General features: G+C 29.8%; 1 protein-coding gene across 2 annotated transcripts in view; it reads left to right on the forward strand.

The window, feature by feature from the left end:
- Window positions 1-24,610, forward strand: part of LOC130897101 (transcriptional coactivator YAP1-A) — a 135,215-nt gene extending 110,605 nt beyond the window's left edge. The window contains exons 3-5 of one of the 2 annotated variants that reach the window (XM_057806113.1): window positions 8,149-8,280; window positions 14,314-14,580; window positions 18,035-24,610. In XM_057806113.1, the coding sequence (XP_057662096.1) occupies window positions 8,149-8,280; window positions 14,314-14,580; window positions 18,035-18,291 (656 nt within the window). In that variant the 3' untranslated portion in view covers window positions 18,292-24,610. The remainder of the gene's footprint in view (window positions 1-8,148; window positions 8,281-14,313; window positions 14,581-18,034) is intronic. The other variant, XM_057806831.1, reaches the window with a different exon arrangement.
- The last annotated feature ends 117 nt before the right edge of the window (window positions 24,611-24,727 follow it).

Consider the following 24,727-nt stretch of genomic DNA (forward strand, 5'->3'; position numbering starts at 1 on the left):
GATCAATCTATTGCCTGATAAATTCGTTTTTCCATAACCTCACCAAGTAAGTAAAATTTCGATTTATTTCTAAGGGAATTTTGTTTTTGAAGTAGCTAAGCAACACTGTGTATAGTTCCAGTTAAAAATATAGATCTTAATGACAAGTTTATTTTCTATTTAAAGACTAAAAAAATTTTGTAAAAAACAAAACTTATTTACTATACTTAGAAACTCAATGAAATCGATTGACCTTGATTTCGTAAGATGCTAGACAGAAAATTCTTCTACACGTTTTTAGGTTGTTCAGCTGATAAATAAGATTTGAATAATAATCATTTAAATTGTGGTATATAAATTTTGAAATTTATGTACCAAACTCTTTACACACTAGTCAGTAATAAATGAACATCTAAAACATTGCATGACAAAAAAGAAAATTCTTCTTTAGAATAATTGGTATGAGTAGATATTTTTCCTTGTCGGTTTAGTATTTTTTAACGCTTGGTTTAGATATTGCTAACACAGACCGAAATAAAAATGTTAAAACCATCAAAAATAACCCTTCAAAGTTGAAATGTATAATAAACTTTTGTATTGAAACCATCCTTAAATGATGAAATTCCATCGTTTTTTAAACTTTCTGTTACGCATTTCGTTGGAATAGAAATAAAATACCTTGAACAGGAAAATGCTATAAACAATTTTTACGGTTGGTGAACATTGAGTGAAATAAGATTTTACATACAGGGTGCTCTGGGAGTGGGTAAAAAACGTGTAACTAATGCCGTGACATTTAAGAAATTTTCTCATACGACCCCTCGTTTCTGGGTTATAGGCCTCTAAAGTTGCGAAATCAAAACCTTATACATTCAAATTCTTAATTCTTAATAGATGATTACGTATTTCCAGGTAGTGTGTTTGACGAAATAAATAATTCTAAATCTGTATAATCTAAAGATAGCAAAAATTAATAAATATAATATAATATAATAAAGAGACATTCCGAAGAAAATTTTCGGAAACTGAAACGAGAGGTCATAAGAGAACTTTTTTTGTCATAGCATTATTTTCAAGTCCCCTACTCCCTAATTTTTCGTATCAAGTCCCGGAACACCCTGTATATCTTTAGAGAATTTTTAGATTTTTCAAAATAAACTGCTGTTTTATCAAAGCAGTTTTTGCTAGTTTTATAAATAGTATGACAGTGTATGGAAGCAATAAAGTGTCATTAACATTAATACCTACAGATAAGTTTCTATACCTAGGCTTGACAGCAAGATATTTATAATAATGGTAGATAGCAGCTGCTTTTAAAACATAAATCGATACTGATTCTTATGGAAAATTTGAGAACTGTTAAATACGACGGCTAGTGCCTTTGTTTTGCTCCTGACCTATTCATAAATCAAAATAATTATTATTACGTAATATTGTAATCTATTATGTATAAGTTCATGCAAAAAAAGTGATAATTCTGAATCTATCTAAACAGTAAAAATCCGATTTCAAAGAAGTTTCATCCCAATAACAAAATGGATCATTTCGAGCAATCCGCGGCGATTAAATACTTGCATTTGAAAGAGTTGTCTCTAACGCAAAATCACTAAGATTTGGCCAGTATAGTAAGGAAACTGTAGTACCATATGACCTAGTGAAAAAGGTGGTGTAAAGAGTATAACTGTGGTAGATTATCGTGTACAAAACATACAGGTGGAGCGCCACTACCATATAAAAAAATGTTGAAAAAGACCGTGATATAGTGTTGCAATATTTACAAATAATTGACCATACCTTGTGTTGCATAACAGACTTACTGACGGGTTGAACGCGAAAAATTGTGTCAACGAATGTTGAAAGATTCAAACAAGCAAACTGGAATATACGTTTATGGACGTTTTAATGCACTATAGACAAGGAAGACTAGTCACAATGGGTGAGCCAGGGATTTATCACATGTAAAGATTAAAATGAAGAGTAAGGAGTGAACATCGCCGAAAAATTTCAAGATGGAAAGGTGATCTAAAATATATTTTTGAGGAGTAACTTTAGTAGATGTACACAAGGGAGCCACAATTGTAGGTTCTGATTATGGCCATTTAGTTCTCAAATAACGGGAGGAGATGGAAGACAAATGCCCAGGTAAATTTCTGTATTCTCTTGCATCAGGTTAACGCATTCCATCACAGGTCCGTAATAGCTCAGGCAAAATTTTTTATTGTAAATAGGGCAAGGACGGAGCAAGGGATCAACCCTCGTATTTACAGTATATAGCAATAAAATCGAAGGCCTAGTTTGTGGTAGTCAATAAACTTTTGGATGAAACTGTGATTTGTTTAGGTTTGTGACTCGGTTATGTATAGTAATGGTTGAAACTAACAATACTGTTGTACTTAGTTGGTAACCTGATATATTGTTTGTTGACATTTTTTGTCAGGTGAAGAGTATTATCTTTATAGACTTTTGTTTTGTTTTAATTGTTTTGGAACTCTATAGGTTCAATTATCATTTATACTATATTATGAAGATAAATAAACGATGAAAGTCAAAATATTACTGCTTTGATATAATAAATTATAAGTGAATCTGTATGGAAAGCGGAGAAAATTATTAAAACCTAATAAAACATTCTAGTTGAACTTTCACAGATTTATCATTAGAAAATATTCAATGGTTAATGGCAGACTGCATCTTCAACAACGTATGAAACGAAAACAAAATCAAGAATTACAGTAATTTGTGAACTGATGTGATGAAATTTTATGTACTCGTACAATCTTCTAAAAACAGTTCTTTCCAACGATATGCGTACCCAACTATACAGTTACTTTTCTCCAATTCAAGCTCTCTTCAAAACTGCTTTTTGTTCAATTTTTCGTACTACCACACTATGCTTCTATGTTCTTCCACGTCACAGCTGTTCCTTTCCAATTCCGAATATTATTGTTTTTTGGGTCTTCCAATACTCACTTATATCATCTATTCCTTGGTCTCCTCCTTGTCTTTTTGCCTATTGGTTTCTTCTGTTGTACCATTTTTAGCATCGATCCTCACATAGTCTCTCAAAATCCACAGCCATCTAAACTCTCGCTCCATAATAAGCATGCTTCATCTCCAATTCGTTTTTCCCATCTGTCTTACATGTCTTCATCTGCCTTGTACAGGACTTTTTCTTTGTGTGCAAGATTTAGAAACCCTTCGAACTTAAATTTCCTGTTTATTGTTAACATAAAGGATATATTCTGATTATCTGCTTCTTTCCGAATATTCCTGATAACCACATAATTAGCTATAAGAATTATGTCATCTGCAGAGGACTTTTACATTCGTAATATGCCCTATCATCATATAATTGGAAGTTTCGGATCACGACCTCTAGAATTCTAGAATTAAATATTAGTTGACAGCTAACTTTTTGTCGGAATTCCTAGTCTGCTAAGTACTCCATATAAGCTTGTCCTATTCAATTTCTCATTTGCCTGTTGGAAGTCTATAAACAATGTATGAAAAGTTATATTGCATACATAAGAAGTGGTTTTTAATTTTGCGAGGGAATAAACTGGTCCGTCACTGACTAATTAGTTCTAAAACCTGCTTTATATTACCCTAGCACATTCTCTGCATACTTATCTATTTTGTTCTTTATTTTTGTTAGCACTTTATAGAGGGTATACAAATTTAAAACAATCTACTTTTAACCGCTTTGGCTCGTTCCCTAAAAAGTTGTTCAGTACTTCCGTCTGACATGCTTCAACTTCCTCTAATAATAGTCCGGTCAAATTAGACCAAAAAATAAGAGTGAAGCTACATAAATTCCCTTCAAGCTGAAAATCAATTAAATTGTTTAAAATATAATTAAAAATAAAATTTTAAAGTTCTACATCATTCCCTTGTGTGAAAAAAATGTTATCCAAGGTCTAAGTTCAAAAAAATGAGCTTTTCGTGATTTTCAGCAAAACGGTGAGTTTTATCAAAAAAAAACCTCAGACACAGATCATAAAATTATCTACAAAAAACATATCAATACTTTTTTTCCTACGAGTCATCGTTTCTGAGATATAACGATTCGAAAAATTGTAATCGTCAATAAATGCAACTCAACATCAATCAGAAATCTATTCATCAAAATAATTCGACAAGAAGTTATTACCAACGGCATTCGCTTTCTTATTTCTATGTACGGAGCTCCTAAAAAAACTTCCTGCTTAGATAAGTATCGATATGCATGTTTAGTTAAAAATACAAAAAGTAAAAAACAAGTTCAATTAGTTTGTCTTCCACCAACCCCAGTTGCTGCTCATCAACATCTTTTTCGGGTATATTAACAAGTTCAAGTGTGGCTTAGTTATCAGCTAGATACCCTACAGACTGGGGTTGGAGTTAGTCAACAATACGCTAGAACCCGTTCATACTTTACTTCCACCACACACAATTTTTTGTATCTGCATAAGGGATGTAGTGCTAAATGTGGCTGCAAAAAGTCTGACTGTTTTGTTCTCTGGCATGTACACCTTGTCTAGGCTCTAATATTGAATCACCAACAGTGGAGGATCCGTTTGATTCTAACGAGGCGAGGTTTAATTTAAATCGCTTTTATCTTTTCAATCTCTGCTAATTTCCATTATTTTGCAATAGTTTCAAATTAAACATGATCGCAACAGACCCGTGTAATAGGCCTTCTGGAGAAACCACGTTAAAAAAACGCGCTAACTATTACAGCTTTTACAACTTTTTGAATCATTATATCTCAGAAACAGTAGAAAAAAAGTATAAATGCGTTTTTTTTAAAAACTAATTTTTTTACCTTTGATCTTGAATAAAATTTTTTTCACACAGGGGAATGATGGGGAACCTTGAAATTTTAGTTTTAATTATATTTTAAACAATTTCACTGGTTTTCAGCTTGATGGGAATATAATAAATGTAACGAATGTCTAAATAGACCGGACTATAAGTTAAAATTTCGATTTTAAATGGTGGCTTTCATCGTTTAAATATATATATATATATATATATATATATATATATATATATATATATATATATGTATATAATTGTAAACAATCCAACAAGCCATGGTACAATCAAAAATAAAAATATATTACGTGGTGTATCCATTTTGTATTATGTGGCATAAAAATATTTTCACATGTAGATATAACAAAAACATTGGAGATAAAATACTGGATCAAATTCATCAAATCTCTGGAATTTAGATACGTAACATTTTATAAAAATTAGCGAAATTAACTACACCGTCCAAATTGTAACCAAAGTACGTATTTTATACAGCAGTAGTAGGTGTTGGAATGACCTAAAAAATTATTCAACGGAATTTAAAAAATTCCGACCCTGCTTCTGATTTTTTCCTTGCGCATTATTTTGATATAATCTGTAAACACAGACATTTTTAACGTCCATTGGTTTTTGTTCCAAATTTCTTACATTTATTGAATTAATTTATCAACCACCAGCTTAATCTGTTTGGAATGTTGTATTTTTATTGTTTTGTTTATTTTAATTTAATAGTCTCATGAACTTTTCTTATTTTATTACTTCTGTACAAATAAAATTCTTAGATCTAGCCCTGGCTGTAAAAGAGAAGCAAACAAATCATTTAAACTTATCCAAATAATCTAACAGTTGTCTTGTCTTCAAAAGTTAACGTATCATCGTCTGGATGAGAACACAATATTTAAAATGCACAAAATGAATACTACTTGTAATTGGTAGGCTTTATTGGAACACGAAAATTTGAAACGGCTCGGTATGATATTTTCAACAAGGTTTTTACTTCGCTATAAACGCCATTTTGAAACAAACTCAAAATTAAAGTAAAACTTCGGTTGAAAGTTACTACATAATCTTTTCATATTTTTTTATACCCAACTTGTACATTATAGTGCCACAGTTCTTTAAATTAAACAAAAAACTGCATGGTAAAAGTGAACGGATTGAAAATTGATATTTCATCGAAGAAATATTATTTCCCCTTTCTGGAACGCTCCGTACATGCGACAATAGCTTCACATTAAATATTACCATTTTCACTTAGTGGGCACTGAAAGGATACACTTCTTAATAAAAATAGATTGAGGGAAAAATAATTTCGATTCTTTTTAACAGTTTTATACCTCTAGTAATGCTTATTCAATGAAGCCATGCCATAGAAGATTTAGTGGCTTACAGTCTATAGTAGAAAGTCATGTCATTCGTTTGTTGCTTCAACATTGGAGATTTCCGTAGGCCACTTCGTCACATTTTGCTGCAGCACAGGCTCGTCGAAAATAGGTGCTAGTGTTAAAAACAGTTTTCTTGTCTTTGCAGGCCAACCATTGATGGACCACCGACATATTTCATGTCATGACATCGCGACGAAACTAAGTATCGACTATACAACAAAAGGAGCTCGATCCATCGACAACTACGTATTAAAGTCCATGAATTATTGACCTTATACAGTGAATAGATCGTATTCGCAGAAATATTTATGCACGCGTCAGTCTCAAAGTTTAAACTCGCTGCTTCGATCTATTTTATTATAGTAGAGCTCGACCATTTAGTCAACTTGTTTTGAAAATTTTCTAAAATTGAGTTTCGCGCTGTTATAAAACATAAAAACCAAAATGGAGGCCTGTGCTCATCAGTCAAAAATGAAAAATTAGTTGTTTCGCTGAGGACGATAATCATTAGAAGATGACCCACGTGCGGGTGGTCCTATACCAGAAAATATTAAATTAGTGGATGAATTCTACTCGGGCATTTAAATTTGAGTGTCGAGTAGAATGTTGTGGGCGATTTTTAGAGTTTTGCCGAGAGAACCAAAGAAGTGTAATCCAATCAATTGTGTCGGGTAATTAAATCATGGTCATTTACTATGATCCAACATCCAAAAGAGATTCCATCGGAGGCATCGGAAAGGAGAACTCGATGCCACTATAGCAAAAATCACGAAAAACACCAAAAAAGTATGGCTACAGTATTTTGGAACTGCGAGGGTATTCTACACGGAATCAAATACAACCGCGAACGCGACATATTACTCTGACTTACTAAGGCTGTTGCGTCATAAGATTATCGAAAAAGGCGGGACAAAATCAGCCGAGATGTGCGATGGCTTCATGACAATGCTCCAGTCCATACTGGTTCGCTTTCCTACTGTACACGAATGTGGCTCAAAGAGGCTGTACACCCACGATAAAGACCTGAACTGGCCCCGTTTGATCATTTTTTGTTCGCAAAGTTAAAGGCCGAGTTAAGGGGGAAAGGATGACGATGAAATTAAATAGGAAATGAATAATATTTTTATAGTGGCATAGAAGCTTTAGTCAGATCTTCTGAAAACTGTGTGGTAATAAAGGGGAAAAATTTGAAAAATTATCACAATTTTTTTTATCTATAACCTTTCTTTTAGTGTTAAGTGCTAAGATTTTATGGACCGTACTACGTAGTATAGAGAATCCATTTTGTGTCTATTTACTGAAATGAAGTGAGATCGATCTATTTTTAAAACAACTGATTACGAACAATACGAATTGAATCACTTATCACTTATTGATGCGATTGTTGCTTACTGTTTGGTAGACGTAAAAGAAAACTGTTTATCATGAGCTGCTCGAGATTTATTAATCTGCTATCAACAACTGATGCGAATTGAAAGGGTTGTTAAAAAATAGCGAAAACTGATTAATATTGATATTGGAATAATTTGGAATGTTTTGATGCATCCACTCTTCCCTATCAAACTATACTATCATTTAACCTGCTCTTTTTGCAAAATTCTGTTAATAACCTAAACCTGACTTCATAAGAGGCTTGCTAAAATCACTTGGTTCAGTTTTTAACACAGAAACCTCACAAGTCCTACGGTGTCGAAAGGTCATAGATCAGATCGAAACATTGATTGATGTTTAAAAAGTTTAATAATAAATTATCTTTGAAAATCTAGTAGAAACTGAAATTAATTTTCCCTTAACCATATAATAATGTATTATTTGATTGCACCAAAGCTTTTGCCTGTAAACTCTATTATTTTGTCGCTTGAAGCTAATACCCTATCCTTCAAATGTAATAATAGCTCTTGCAATTTTTTTGTTAGGCAGTAGTTTCATTCTATTATTCTATTTGTTGAAAAACAGAATGATTCTAATTGGAATTATTTTTCCACAGCTGCCAAAGTAAATACAGATGTAGATTTAGGGCCGTTACCTGAAGGATGGGAGCAGGCACAAACTCCCGAAGGGGAAGTTTATTTCATAAACCATCAAACACGTACAACTTCGTGGTTCGATCCTAGAATTCGTAAGTTTTAACTTTCGATTTTTTTTATTAGCTATGGGGGAAATCGAACTGTGTGCCTCATATGAATAGTTCATAAACTATTCCTACAAAAATATTGGAAGTTTTTGAAAAGAAACTGTTTAGAATAATCATTTTATAATAATATTCGATGATTTAACGTTTATGGAATTTGAAGACTGAATTATTCTTGTTTTTAATTTCCAGCTGCTAAATTAACTAGTAGTTTTTTCTTTAAAAATTGCTCAAAACTTAATTTTCAAAATGTTTAGTTATTTATTTTCTTCTTGATATTAATGACTGTTATACTTATCACACTTCATGATATTTTGTAAAATGCAATGTAACGTACAGTCAAAATAATTTGCAATTTGTTGCTTGACTAGTTGGCCTAATTGAAAAGAAGAACAAGAAACTTTTGATTCGAATTACTTACCTAGAAAGAAAATGCTAACATCTATTTTGCTTATAAAATTCTCGGGACATAATTGGCTGGAAAAATTGAGGTTTGATCGGTTGTCTAAAGGCACGTCCCCATTTGCAAAGAAACCACGAACCAAACGCCGTAGCCGCGATCATATTTTCTAATAATTCATTATTGAGTTTCATTATTTTTTTCTGTTGAGCTGACACGGAATGTACAGTAGAAGCCAGAAAATATTTTAGTCCTTGTATGTATGTATGTATACATTAGGGGTCTCGTATACACTGCGTCTCAAAGGATCTATTGTGTCCCCCTTTCTTGCTGCCATAATAGAGAACCCAGTAATTACAGCTGATCTGTATCTCTCTTTAGAATGTAGGATGGCTTTAATTGCCAGAGATCTTCATCTTCTATTTTAGTCCTTGCATCGTGTTTTAAAATTTGATTATAATATCTATTTTCTGCATCTGCATTCCACAAAAGTTATTTTCTCCTATACAGCTCAGTAAGCTGTTAAGTTGCCTCTTATGTCCTGTCCATTTCCAAATCAAGTACAAAAAATCGAATATAACAAAATACCAAACTGTGTTCTTTGCACAAAGTACAAGCCAAACTATTTATTCTTCTAAAACGAAAAGATAAAATTGCTAAAACAATCATAAACTGTTTATACATTCCTTTCGAAGGTATAGTTCTTCCAGTATCAATTGCAGATTATAAAAACTTATATAAAAACCCTTGCCAACAGTTCTGTTTGATCTACCATAGGCGTAGATACCTCATTTTATAAATTTATTATTTTTATAAATACTTTTAAAAAGTCAATCGAATCATTATTAATTGGACGGCATTATTCGCCGTTATTTAGACAGACGTACTTCATCGTAGTCATACTTGGAACTTGGAAAAAAATCATTATTATATCTCGTTAACTTAGAGACGATTAAAATGTACTTGCTTCTAAGGGAGTTTGGTTTAAACAGGGTACTAGTCGTGAACTGAGGCCTTTTTGTACCACATTCGTTTTTATTTTTCTGGAAAACGTAATTTCAAAGCAAAAACAATGAAGGAAAATAAATTCTTTGCAAACTAAACAAACGGCAAAAAACATTTCAGTTCTAAAGTATTAATAATCATTGTACTCAGAATCGTCTGAACTAGAGTCATCATTTGTTCAACACAGTTTTTCCAAAGCTTTTGGCGGTCTGCTGCTAGAACTTTTTTCACAAGTTCTACAATCTCTATACTCAGTTTTGGAGACTGATTTCATTTTCGTAATTCTGATTTTACGTTTGCCCATATTAAGCCCATAGGGGTAAATATATACAATATAACTTTGTACAACTTGTTAATATAATAAACTTTAGACCTTTAATTCTTTGTTTGTTGGTTAGAAGTTTGCCGCGAGTGGTAAGATGCGTTGTTCATAAAAATTACTGATTGTGGTGAAATGTTAAGTAAAATAATTCTGCTGTCATATCTTCATGATAATCATGCACAGTTTTTAATTTTTTTAGTAGATATTAATACAGCTTTAGTCAAGAAACCGTCTTTGCTTCCAGCGTGTACGATTATAATGCGTTTCCCTTTAGAATATGGTCCATTCAAACAGCAATTTTTATTATTGTCAACCCAACCGAAATTAACTACATCGTGACTATAAAACCATATTTCATTTAGATAAATTATGTGTCTATTAGAACTTCTGGTAGGAATATTTTGAAGAAATTGTGTACATACGCCTTCCCACAGCTTCTGCCAATAGAAATGCATTTATGTTTACGATTCGATGTCTTCATTGGTAAACAGTGGAGATGATGAGTCCACGTGGACTGACGGTTTGTTAGATATTCAACGAATTCTTCTGCAATTGATATTGGAAGAACTATAACGTGACGGTTCAATCTTGCGATGTATACCACGTTGTTACGTTGTGGAAAGAATTTTCATGGCAACACAAAAACGCGATGTTGTTCATGGTAGCGTTCTTCTCGCGGTTTTGTTGCAATTGGGAACGCGCCTTAAAAAACTTTTCCTAATTTCTAACCTATTATTTTTGGGTAACGAACCCAAAATAAGAAACAAAAAACTATGAATTTAGTGACAAACGAAAAATATTTTTGTGGTACATTCATCATACCATTAAAAGTTTTTTGTTTCTTGTTTTCATTATTTTTAATGAGATAGCCATACACTATAAATAGTATACAGGGGACCAGATACAGGTAAATTGTTAAAATAATTTTCATAAATACTTCCACAACTTTCTTCAACTATTTTTGTCCAAAAAATGTAAATGGACAACATGCATTCTGTAAACGTAATATCTAGCTTAATTATAAAAAAAAATGTGATAGTGAGGTAAAAATGCTTCACACAACAGGAATTATTTTTTTATAAAAAATCTCGATACGTGTACTTAAAATTCATCGATATATTTCTTTACCAATTACAATTGGCAGTACATTTAATTATTATATTTCTAATAGATGTTTTTATGGAATTATCTTCTTTCATCCTCAATATAATCAAATATGAAGAAATTAGTTTTGTTTGTATTGTTTCTACACATCAAATAGTCTAGTACAGAAAAATAGATGAAATCAAATTTCACGTTTTTTGTAAAAAAGTGGTTGGAAAGGATTTTTGGTTCAGGTTCAGGATTTTGCATATATTTAAACATTTGACGGATCTAAAAGTATTGATTAAATGTACAATATAGATAGTAGTCATGTGAATATTGCAAAATTTGAATTATTTTTAAAGTTCCTGTCATGTAAAAGTGATAAAACAGAATTTCACAGAGACTAATTAACTTTAAAACGTTATTACAAGAAATTTTACACACCATATTTGTCAATATAATGCGGTAAAATGCTACTAAACCAATATGTGTGCATGGCAGTGTAATAAAAAAATTGCAACCTTCGTAGAATAATGGTCTAGCGGCACTATTAAATGGTATAAACAATTGTTTATTAGTTCAAATTAATAAATTTAATATCTGAGGAAAGAAAAATTTTCCTTTTAATCATTTTTCATTATTATATGCCGAAGCTCACGAAGAAATTAGATAATTAAATTCACTGCTAATTCTAATTGGTGATTAGTCTTATAGGTTAGATAAAGTTGGTAGTTTTTTATATATTAACTTATAAATTTTTCCATCGAATCCACTAATTTTTACGAAGATTTAGATAAGAAAGTTTTGAATTCCGTGATCACTTCTATCTTATAAAAGCTGGCGTTCATCAGGGAAGTGTCCTGGGACCACTACTCTTCCTGATATACTCTTTTTAGATATATCGAAAAGCAACTACATCGAAATAGCCACATTTGCTTAGTGACGATCCAATAGAAGCCTTTGAATATCTGCAAAATCAACTTGATTCACTCAAAGAATGGTATATCAACACAGCGAACACAGATCAACATCAAATTAGTGCAAGTCAACTTTACCACGACGAATTACATTCGCTACGGAAACGAAATATCTAGGCTCCATCTTGACCAGAAATTTACATAAAAAGACATAGATACTGAAAGAAGACAAGTAGACATCAAGTTTCGTCTAATAGTACGAATTACGAAAGATATCCTAGAAGTTATATGGTTATATGGAATTTATCTTTGAGAATGTGCCAAATCAACTTAAGTTAACATAAATCAAATGTTTCTTTTAACCCAACGCACTAAGAACTTAAGCAAATGTCCCTGGTTTGTCATATCCCCCACCAATAATAATAATAATATGTTCGTATCTATTTTTTTTAGGTTCGTAGATTATAAACTGAAAAAATTGACTTATCTTATTGGGTAAAAACTATTAACTTTAACCAAAATGAAAATACCAAATTTATTAAATATATTACTTAATTTTACTAATTTTGCCTTACCTATATTTTATGGTTTTGGAACAGTAAATATTTATATAATCTATACTAATGCTCGCAACAAAAGATTATCTCCACCATACACAATAACGAGTTATTTTTAAATCTCATTTTAATTGAAAATCTTGTTGGTATATGAGATAAACTCTAGATGTTTTCTCCAACACTTAACATTTTAGAATGTATGTTGTCTGAGTTTTGGATTTACGTGGAATTAATTGGAATAAAAAATCCTTCTGATGCCCGTATTGAATGTTTAGGGCTCTGGTTAATATACTCAAAAACGCCACATCACCAAACAGGACCAAACTATCTCAGAATACTTCTAAAACTTACTATTTAAAACTAAAAAACACCATCTCTATTAAAGGTTTTATTCAAAATTCTAGTTGATGTTGAAACAAATCCATTATATTAATTGTAGACGTTGAGGGTTGTTTCTCATATGGTGCAGTTTCTATCTCCATTTCAATATAGAGTTTGACTCGTTTTTCACTTGATGATGATTTTATTAGCAATTATTTTAATTGATTTCCCGACGTATTATTAAAATTTCTACTGTATGTAACATTTACATACATAACAACTGTTATGACCACAACAAGTTATTATCGATTTTTGTTAATATATCTTTTATATATAAGCAATATTTGGTTTTGAAATTAAGTGAGCCATAAAAAATATTTCAAATTTACAAATCTAAGATATGAAGAAAAAGCTTCATAACCTCTAGGAGCTGGAATCAACTAAAATTAAATCAATTATTTTCTTTGTTCAAGTTTTTATTTTCAAATTTTGTTCAAATACTATTTCGATTTTTCAAAAAAAGATATAATAATTTATTTGATTTATTATTAAAACCAGAAAGGAATAAAAGACTGGAATATAGAAAATTTTGATTATATCTATTTTGGGATACGTAGGTTTTATGTTAACATTTGCAATGTTGCCAGGTATACCGTTTTTGTCAAGTTAATGGTCACTTTTCTACGGTGTGCTATTAGTGGAATCTCATTTTAAATACAAGCTCGGCTTAATTTTATTTATTTAAGGCCTAAATACATAAAATAAATCTCAAATATTAGACATGGTTGAACTCGTGTTGATACAACATACGGGGTATTAAAAAGTGACTAGTAACAAAATAAAAATGATATCTACAACATTACAAATTTATATAATCTTAAGAAGTGACAAGTTTGAACGGCGTTCTAACTTGTCAAGTTGCTACTACATCCACATCATGAGATCGTGTTTGAAAAGAAATGGATCAGCTAAGAGCGTGGAATGGAATGAAAATGTGCAAAAAGTTGAACAAACCTTTTCATTTATACAGGCAATTGAGGTACGTTTGCGAAAAACGATCTGCCAATAAAGAGACCTTACAAAATGGCACTCTCATAACAACACCACGTGCTGCATGTCACTTTTGATTCGCCAGTTTTTAACAAGTTCCAGATCATCAGATTTAACCATAGCTTTTCGCAAAAATATTCCAAATCGAATCTTTCACAAATGTCATAAATTCCACATTTTCTGTCACTTTTGTATTTTGTTTCTGATTAAACAATTCACCGTGTTTTTCGATTAAACCTCGTATAATCAGTTGTTATATTATAAATTCATTATATTACAGTAGTTCTTTCGAACTATATACACATTTGAAATACATGGATTAATAAGTTTTCAATTTAAATTAATGAAAACTTTTATTTTCAGCAACACATTTACAGCAACGTACATCGGGTGGTAACATTATTGGTACGTCGTGGCACACTCCAACACTATCTTCTTCACCTGCAAAAGCTCAACAAATTCGGTTACAGCAGCTACAAATGGAAAGAGAACGTTTGAAACAAAGGCAACAGGAAATTAGGCGGCAACAAGAAATCATGATGAGAAGTTCTAGCGATTTACCAGTAATGGACCCTTTCCTATCCAGTCTGACTGATCACTCACGCCAGGAGTCCGGCGATAGTGGACTTGGTAAGTAAAACTTGAAACTATAGAAAGTGAGGTTGCGTTCAGAAATTTATTTTGTGACAAAACATAAGATTTATCAATCTATATATAGTTGGTTGTCAAATATTATGGTTTCGTTTAAAAATTTAAGTTGTGACGAAACATCAAGGAAAAACAAAATTGTTGTTTTCATTTAATTCCGAGCATTTTCATATTTATTCATGCCTATAAAAATTTAGTTTTAAATAACTCAAATAAAAAAACATAAGGGTATAAACCTGAAGATCACTTCACGAGGAAAAAATAATTCTATTGTTAAAAGTATTTTTTAATTATTATTAACTCTCGCGTTATTTATAAGCAGCGCACCCGACTTGCTGGAACCAAGTTCACAAGAAGTTCCAATTATTTATCTTCAAAAGGGACCTACGATGTAGTTCTAAACATGCGCCTGTCAACTCTTGGTTTGATAATGATCAATTTCGATTATAATAAATAATAGGGTGGACATCTAGTGGAACAGTTGAGTTGAAATTTACACTGGTAGATATAAAGTTCATTGAAATATCCGTTTTTGGGAGTTTTTAGGATTTTAAGGAATGTCGTTTGGTCATTAATTTTTTAGGGAATTGGTGTTTATGATGTAAATTATTTAATTTTACAAAGCAAATGATATAATGTGACTGGTATGTTCAATTTAGTTGTGAAGAAATGTAGATTTTTAAAATTAGATTTTCACAATTGCCATATGACGTCAGCTAGAGGATATTTCTCATTGGGCCATCTGGCTGTCGTTATTTAAATTAGTTATTGTGGCTAAATCTTATCGTTTACTGTAATTCTTATACAGTAAAAATTTCAATTATTGTGGTTCACATTACCATCAACTTGATGCAAAAAATTCGTGAATGAGTAGATGATAATAAAAATAATTTTCTCATACGACTCCTCGTTTCTGAGTTATAGGCCTTTAAAGTTGCGAAATCAGAACTTATATTCAAGTTTCTAAATTATACATTCGAACATTATGAATTTTTAATAGATGCTTACGTAGTGTGAAAAGACGAAATAAATAATTCTACACTACTATCTAAAAGCCAGCGGAGACTCATACTAATGGTTAACAATCCGTAACTTTTAGAGAGACAACCTGTACAATCTAAAGATAGCAAAAATGAATTTTTAAATCGATATTTTTACAAAAAAGTACTTTTTGTTTAACTCGATAATATTTATAATTTACAAGATATGTAGATTTTTAGATCGTTCTACATACCAAGAAAACTGTTCGCCATAAAGAGAAATTCTGATGAAAATTATCAGAAATTGTAATTATTTATTGAAAAACTCACAGGAGGTATTAAAACACAATTAAACATTGAACTGCATACTGTCGAACATCGTGTTACACAAGGAAAAAATTTAAATGTGGAAAAAAAATTATAATAAATGGTGGAATTAGGCACTTTGCATAATATTTTTTTGCACTTGGAAGAGCGTTCGAAAATTCTACCTTATAGCGTCACAATGGAAGTTTATTCTATCAATCAATTCGTATATAACTAACCTAACCTTATCTAACTCAACCTAACCTAACTGCGTCAAACATAAAGTTCAATGCAATTCACAATGCCATAATTCCTCATACAAAAACAAATAGGTGGATATGCAGCGAAGATTGATTTTAGTAATATACTTTTTTACATTAAAACGACTGTTAATCATTTATATTAACTATTGACTATATGGATATAAAACATATGTAAAAAAGTTGTCATTAAACATTTATTCAAATACTGAGTGTTGTAGTATTTTGTTACCAAATGATTATTTCATTCGGGTTCTGGCTATATCAGGACAGCCACTAGTCGTTTTCGGTCTTTGAGCGTAGCACATATACCTTTTGAGATACCCCTAAAAGATTATTCCATTGTATTTAATTCCAGGGAACGTGGTGGTCATGCAAATTTTTTTCTGACGACAGTGATATGATCTTTGAAAGGATGTAGTACAAACGTTTATTTATTTATTCATTAGTTCTCATAGAAATGTTTGTTGTGTTTTGGAAGATTTTGTGTTAATGTGTGGACAGGAATAGTGGGTTATAATTTAGTTATATCATATTTTTTTGATAATAACCTGAATGGTCAGCGATTTCCCACCCATGTTATGCGATATTCCTCTAAACATTCGCAGAGAGAGGTGGTTCATGTACGACGGAGCCCCTTCCCATTTCCTAAATGATGTAAAAAATCATATTAATAACATTTTTCCTAATAGGTGCATTGGTCGGGAAATCCCATTTGTATGGCCACCACGTTCCCCTGATTTGAATAGAATGGATTCATTTTTTGGGGATATCTTAAAAGCTTTACGTCATCTCCTCACTTCCGAATTTTTTGCATGCTGGAACACCCTGTATATCTATACACTTTCACTCTTGTTAATGTGTTATTGTTTTATAAGTTTTATATATTCAAAGTGACTAAACGAACTTTAATTGTCTCAATAGATACAGATTTAAGTATGAAGCTCGATTCTGATTAGGCTATAAACAATAAACAGTTTCATAGCCACTGGGTCAATCTCATTGACAATGTTTTGTAAATCCAAGCATAAATTTAAAAAAACAATGGACTGTTAACAATATTATAATACTCCGCGATGCACTAGAAAAATTGAAAACTTTATTTTTATTATAAGAAGATATCTGGAAAAGATATTCAAATGTGCACTGGTCGATAACACAACAGAAATTATAAGAATATCATTAGATATAGTTTTTATTTACCTTATCACACCTGAAAATTCATCAAAGTGTCGTATTTTGATTGAAATTAAAATAAAACAAAGAAAATCGTTTTAATAATAGGGAATTGCATTTTTTGTTGTCAATAGTATTCACATAAATAAAGTTTTTTGCTAAATATATTTATATTTATATATATATATATATATAAATATATATATATATATATATATATATATATATATTTATTCATATCTATTTTTTTTTGGAGAGCGAATGATGCCTACCAGTATTTGGAATATTCTCTGAGTCCATTTTCAAATTAGTCCTGACAAGAACTGTTTTTATATTTTATTAAAAGAGTACTAAGAACGCAAGATACCCTATGTGTAAAACTCAAGCTCAGCAAAAGTGCTGTGTAAAACCGGCTGCGATTTGATCAATCAGGAATCTACAAAAATGTCAACTTAAACTTAAATCAGTCCTCCCAGTTTAAAAACACGGTGTATAAATATTTCCAAGGTATATTAATTTTAAAATTAAACATAGATGAGAAGTTTGGTTTGACTATTTATTAGGAGGATTTAAAAAGTGATAAATAAGTAAACTTACAATAGAAATTTGTTGTTTCTCTCTTTTTTTTGTAAATAAAATAAATAAATAATCTTGTAAATCTTGCTCTTGTAAATAGTTGAATGTTGTTAATTAATTAGTAATTTTGTGAAATAGGTATGGGGACAACATATTCTATGCCACATACACCGGAAGACTTTCTAGCCAATATGGATGACACTATGGACGTAGGTAGTGAAAGTCATACTATGGACACTCCAGACATATCCACGTTAAGTGATAATGTCGACTCCACAGATGATTTAGTGCCTACCCTTCAACTTGGAGAAGAAGAATTCCCAATGTTAGATGATATGCAGTCTTTGATAAATCCACCAACTACAAGACCTGACAACGTACTCATTTGGTTGTAATTTAAGTGCCTAAAACCTGCTCACGACTTTCTGCAGTTTATATTGTTAGACCAATCTCATGGTTCGCTTAGGTAAATTGTTCATTAATATTTTTTATAAACTGCTGTACACATGAAACAATTCTGTTCTAGAACTTCCTCTAAATTTAATATGTTTCATAATGAACGATAATAGCAGGCATACATCATAATATCTTTCCTATATTCTTATTTTGCACTATATACACATTGATACTATAATATATATTAAGTATATTTTGAACAACAAACATTTCAATTGAAACAAAGTTGGTTTTTTCAAAATATTGATTTTATGTAGGAGTGCGTACTATATTATTATGTTTAAAACAAAGTTGAATTACACAATTTATTAGTGTAAATATTTATATAAATTGACTTTCTTTCTTTTTGAAACCATTCAAATAGTTTTCAACTCAATCCTAAAACAATTAACTTGTTTTTTAAATAAAAACAACAAAGTGTATCAATACTGTTATGACTAAACAAAAATGTAAATGTTCATTTTGATTTGGTATATTATGCATTAAAAATTTTGGAATTATGAATTTAAATACTAATGTAAATAGGGGTGGACAAAATTCCATTGCGAGGAAATTGCATTTCGCTGAAATGATTCAAGGTACATGGCAAATAGAAACGTACTTAATTGTTTTTTATATCACAAAATATGCCTCTAATAACTTGATACTATTCACAAAATTCCAAAAATAAACTGAAACTTTTCTTATTTATTTATATTCTTTGTACTGAAATAATGAAAATTAAATTTAAATCGCATAATTTGAATTAAAAAGTCATTGAATAGTTTAAAAAGCAGCTGTATGTTACAAAGAAATATGTACCACCCTGTATATAAGTTTTCTGATACATAAAGAAACGATTCAAAACCTAAGTTCATTTCTGAAGAATGATTACGTAAATATAAGTTAAATTTTGAGGAAAAACTATCTAGACAGAACACATTTGTTTTGGCAATATATCATGTAACAAAGGGCAATAATATTTTGTTATTTTATAAAAATGTTAAGTATGAAGTTTTAGCATTTGTAATATTGTAGTTTTGTCACAGTTTATGGGAGCGTTATTTTACTGTTGGGTATGTTTTTCATACGTATATATTTTTTAAATATCAAGTAAGCTAGTTGTTAACTTATCATTAATTGGTCTACTTACACTTGATCAAAAAATAATTTTAAAAACGTGTTTGTCTATTTTGTAGTTTTTTGGGCAAATCATATTTGCTTGAAAAATAGCCCAGACAAAATTTGTAGCTAACATTATTTGAAATAGAGAAAATTTCATAATAGGTCATAAAATAATTATGTAAGAAACCTGAGGAGAGTTTTGAAGTCTTATATGCTCATCTTTGGGAGAAAGTATTTAATAAGTTGAAATTAAATATTAGATAGCCTAATTCTATTTCAGATGCAGAATCATGTACTTCATTCTATAATGTACCCTTTCATTAATCTTCTTATTTTACAAAGTTTTATTTTTTATTGAAATTCCAAAATTCATTTTCATGTTTTTTTAATAGAAAAAATATCATACCGTAAAATTCTGAGTTGTGGTGTAATGTAATTACATAAGAACTGACAGGGTGTCTTAAAATTTTACGTACCCTTACATGGAGGTTAGGCAAGGACTTCAATAACACCCAAAACCATGTTTACATAATTATTGAATGGTCTCTTACATGTTTTCAAAATAACTTAATTTTTAAATTTAATTTCTTCATTATCTTTAATATTCAAATGAAAAGTAGGAAAGCTTCTAATCACTTTATATATTGTTAATTTAAACGAAAAATACTTTTTCATTGTAAAAGTGTTTTTTTTTTAATTGTGAGTTCTTTTTCTTTGATGTTGAATATTTGACCCCATATTGACTGTAAACTTTTTTTTTATTCCAATTCTTTATAAGAAGCTGTAGTATTTAGTTAGACTGTTTTTGTTTTACAAATTTAGCTACACTTTGGATTTTATATTTTTATTCCACTACTTTGTAACTTATTTCTGTGAAATTGATAATTGTCTGGCATGCTATTATGAGTTTGTATGTTGTTTCAAACAGAATGCTGTAATAATTTGAAAAACTACAGATAATAACAACATATAAACAAGAAATTGATTATATTCAGATAATTAGCAACGAAAAAATTATAAAAAAGATTTTGAAGACCCTTGAAATGCGGAAAATACTACTTGCAATAACATGTTTGTATTTTTAAGAGGGTATTAAAACTACGTTCACTAATAAAATCATTGAAAAATAATTTGAGTACTTCATATTGTATTGAGACAAAACTAATTTTGGAGATTCTATTTTGAATAAAAAAATAATTTTATGTGAACGCTACGACTTATTAAATGTTTGGGTATTATTAAAAATTTTTGTCTTTTATTGATATCAATTCTTTTTGTTCAATTCGGGAAAGTTTTAAGACATTCATTTTATACCCTCTACCACAAAAATGCACTTTAGAATTTGATGGCCCAACTGTGAAATAAAAGTTGTGGGTGGACCTAATTTATCTTGCAGATTGCTAAATTTTTTTAATATTTATTTATTGTTGTGTATTAGCATATAATTAGGTTCGATGACAATTTTATACAATTATAATTTTATACACAAATTTTATAACAAAATCCGCACTCAGTTTAGGTATTACTGTTAATATAAAATACAGAGTGAAAACAAATATGGGTAATAGTTTTCTTAAAATCTTGGAAGTGAAAGTGACAGTGCAATATTTTTTATAGTTGAAGAGGTGGTTATGCGTTTCTATTTATATAAAATTATATATTTCATGTTGAATTATATTTTTTGTCTATAAAAGCTGTTTTTAGAAATGTACATGTTTTTTTCTGAAGCTTATTAAGGATAACGCAAGTTTTTCTATATTTTGTTCCACTTTATGTAAAAATTCCTTTTGCATTTCAAGATGTTCCCTGTTTTGTTTGTTTTCCGTACTGCAGTGACATTTACAACTACAATTGATTAATTTTTTTAAGCCAATATATACAGGATGTCTAAATGAGCAATTAATTCAGTATATTAAAAGTTTGGATTAAGGTAGAAAATCTAGTCTTTGACTGTATACCAGTAATTATCAGGCGAATTTTGAATTAACAAAAAGTGTGCATTTTTGTTATCAAAACTAACAGAAATTCCAAAAGAAGTTTAATGAAAACTAGGATGTTAAGATGTAAGATTGACGAGGTTCAATCGCCTAACTCTGTAATCAATCATTATTTCATTACTTTTAGTTTTTATTTATACTATAACAATGTCAGTGACTATATTTTCTACTTTATAACAGTTAAATTCTAAAACTTTAACGAAAATGATTTATAAATATGTGTTTATAACATTATTGGGATATGTTCATTAACTGTACAGTTAATTTTTCAATTTATGTAATGGTTAGACCAATTCAGTTGCTTATTAAATAAAAAATTTCAATTAGTTAAATTATTATTAGACCTTACTATTCAAACTTCATTCGAACAACCTGTATAGATATATTCATGTTTAAATGTTATTTTATAGTAAACTTGTACTGACTGTTCATATTGTGAACAGATCCTAGTGCAAATTAATTGACTACTGTTTCTGATAACTTAGAACGTTATCAAGAAAACATGATGCTCATTATATATTTATATGATTACAAATCCATCCATTTTGGTGCCTTCTATTAATATTTGTATATATATATCGACAATCGTTTCTAAATGTAAGTTATGTACTTGTATACAAACACAGTTTGCCTAACATACAATTTATTATTGAAAATTTTCCTAAAAAAATCTTGACATATATTTTATCTGTTCAAAGAGTGAGTAATGGCACATGCATACATAGAATAATTAATTAAACTTCAACCTGTAATATCATTTGTATTTGCTTCTTTCTCTCCTTTATTATCTGCTGTTGTTGTAATCCATATTAATACCACTTGTCAATTAATGATATCATTAAAAAAATATCGACAGGTATCAACAATAAATTATTGAATATAAAGGGGTCCTTCACGGTAACCTTATAATATCCATACTTTAGGGTCGAAATAAATTCTCCAACTATTGGTCTCGTTCCGTTCATTCTTTATCAACTTTCACATTATATTTTTCATAAGTTTATTTGATATTTCATTGGGAAAATGTTTTAGGTGCAGTGTGTACCTTTTTCCATATACTTATAGCTAGGCAAGGCTCAAAGGTTTTGGAAAATTTTCAATAAATGTGAATTGATATATATTTCGAGTGCCTTCTTAATAGACAACTGTGTTAAGAGTTTAAGCTTATCAATTTATACCTTTATAGAAGCTTGATTTACTTATGTAGTTTAAACAAAATACCAAGTCATCACTGATGGTGGTATACTTTTGCTGGCAAAATGTACCATAATTATTATCAATCTTTTTTTTTTTGTTTTAACGTGAAAAAACGTACAAACTGTAATTATTAATAATGATATATCGTTGATATTAACCTATTATTGTTAGACATGTTTGCAACTTTATAGCCCATATATGAGAGTACAAATATATTTAATCATTATTGGATCGAGCATATTGTGAAGCAATTAATGACAAACTTTATTACAACGTAAATAGAGAGTTGCAAATGAATAGCTGAAAAAATACAGAATACCTAACAGTCAAATAAGAAATCTTGGTAACGTTCAGAATACTGAACAATGTGGAAGGCAAGAGTGGTCCTAGCTCGTTAATAGAATGAGTTTCTGAGAGACTTTTCCCAATAGAGAAGGATGTCGAACCAAAAGAAAAAATTGCACTTTAAAATATGGCGAAACAGCTGACAATATTTTAGAATAGAAGAAGGGGGACTTGGGCTGATATATACTCTACACACAATGAAATAATTTGAGTCTGCCTTCATTATTGTTACCTTTTATAAGATATAAATACTAATTTTGAATAATGTGTATAAGTACTAATAATATTTTTTCAGATGTAATCAATGGAGAGAGATTAGGCTCCTAGCCATAAAATAGCATATAAATATATATCTTTGTATTTATATTATATAGATGTTTACTGTACTTTCCATGAGGATATTATATATATATATATATATATATATATATATATATATATATATATATATACGATATAAATATATGGGACTCTCAGCCATAATTATTTCTAACATCTAATAATATACAAATGAAATTAATCAAATTTATTTCTTACATTTAATACCAAGTAAGGGGTTTGTTTCTCATAGTCACTTTTTTATCCTGGGATTTTTAAAGTTGCAAAAATTAATTTTTTGATTTGGTTCTTTTCCAACAATTTATAAAGTAAATTCCATACTAGTTATTTTATTGAAACTAATAACTAATAAATAACAGGTTAATATAAATATATTTAGCTTATTATCGTAAATACTTCTAACAAAATCGTTTAATTTCGGTATAATATTTTCTAGTAGTATAGTTTTTTATGTGACAGCAAGCTTAATAATTAATACCTTTCTTTCCTCAGTTTTAAGCACGATTAAAGTTATTTCTCGATTTTAGTTGTCTCGTACGCAACAATTTTATGGATTATTTGTTGACAGCAAAAAGTAATAATCTAGTACCAATTTCTTTATGTCTTGCTATTTGGTTTCTCCTTCATGTTATCCACGAAACACTTTCTTTTACATAATTAATTTTATGTATTTCTTGGAAAAGCTTGAGATCTTTCAAGGTTTAAAGACTGGAGCTGATAAATTATAAATTCTATTAAAGATATTACTCAAATTCAACAATTTCGGTAGAAAAATTAACTCCTTTTATTTAATTATAAACTTGCTGTTTTTGACTGTATAATTATTGGTAACTAATATGTCTACCAGTTTATATTCTGGTAGTATTTTTTTTCACTTGTCTTCATTTCTTATTTTGAAGGTTAAAATTTTTAGCATGTTTAAAAGGGTATGAAATTAATCATTTAGAATATAAACAAATAAAAACAATAAATTAGAAGGTATAGCTAAAGTTCTTCTTTGTATTCTTCGAGTATAATTGAAATAATGTGCCCACACTAAGTATATATTGCTAAGATGTCACAAATGAATTAGAAAAGTCCACACATGCTGAAGATTTTTTCACTTTGATTACTCATTGTGTTTCGTTTAAATGCTGTATATTTAATGTAACAATTTTATAACCACATCAAATTTTGTATGTTTTTCCAATAAACACAGTAAGATTGGTATTGTAACTTGTTTTTTGTGAATTGTATTAGACTTATCAGTTGTAAATATATCAAGAAAACATTCTAATAGTATTTTCATTTTTTGAGAATTATACTCTAGAGAAGATAGAAGTTGTTTGACTAATTTGAAAATAGGAATTTAGCTCGTTTGCAGAAGTAAAATTACTATCCATCCACTTGTCTT

Source organism: Diorhabda carinulata, chromosome 1 (genome assembly GCF_026250575.1).
Source record: "Diorhabda carinulata isolate Delta chromosome 1, icDioCari1.1, whole genome shotgun sequence".
In the NCBI taxonomy this organism is placed as follows: domain Eukaryota; kingdom Metazoa; phylum Arthropoda; class Insecta; order Coleoptera; family Chrysomelidae; genus Diorhabda; species Diorhabda carinulata.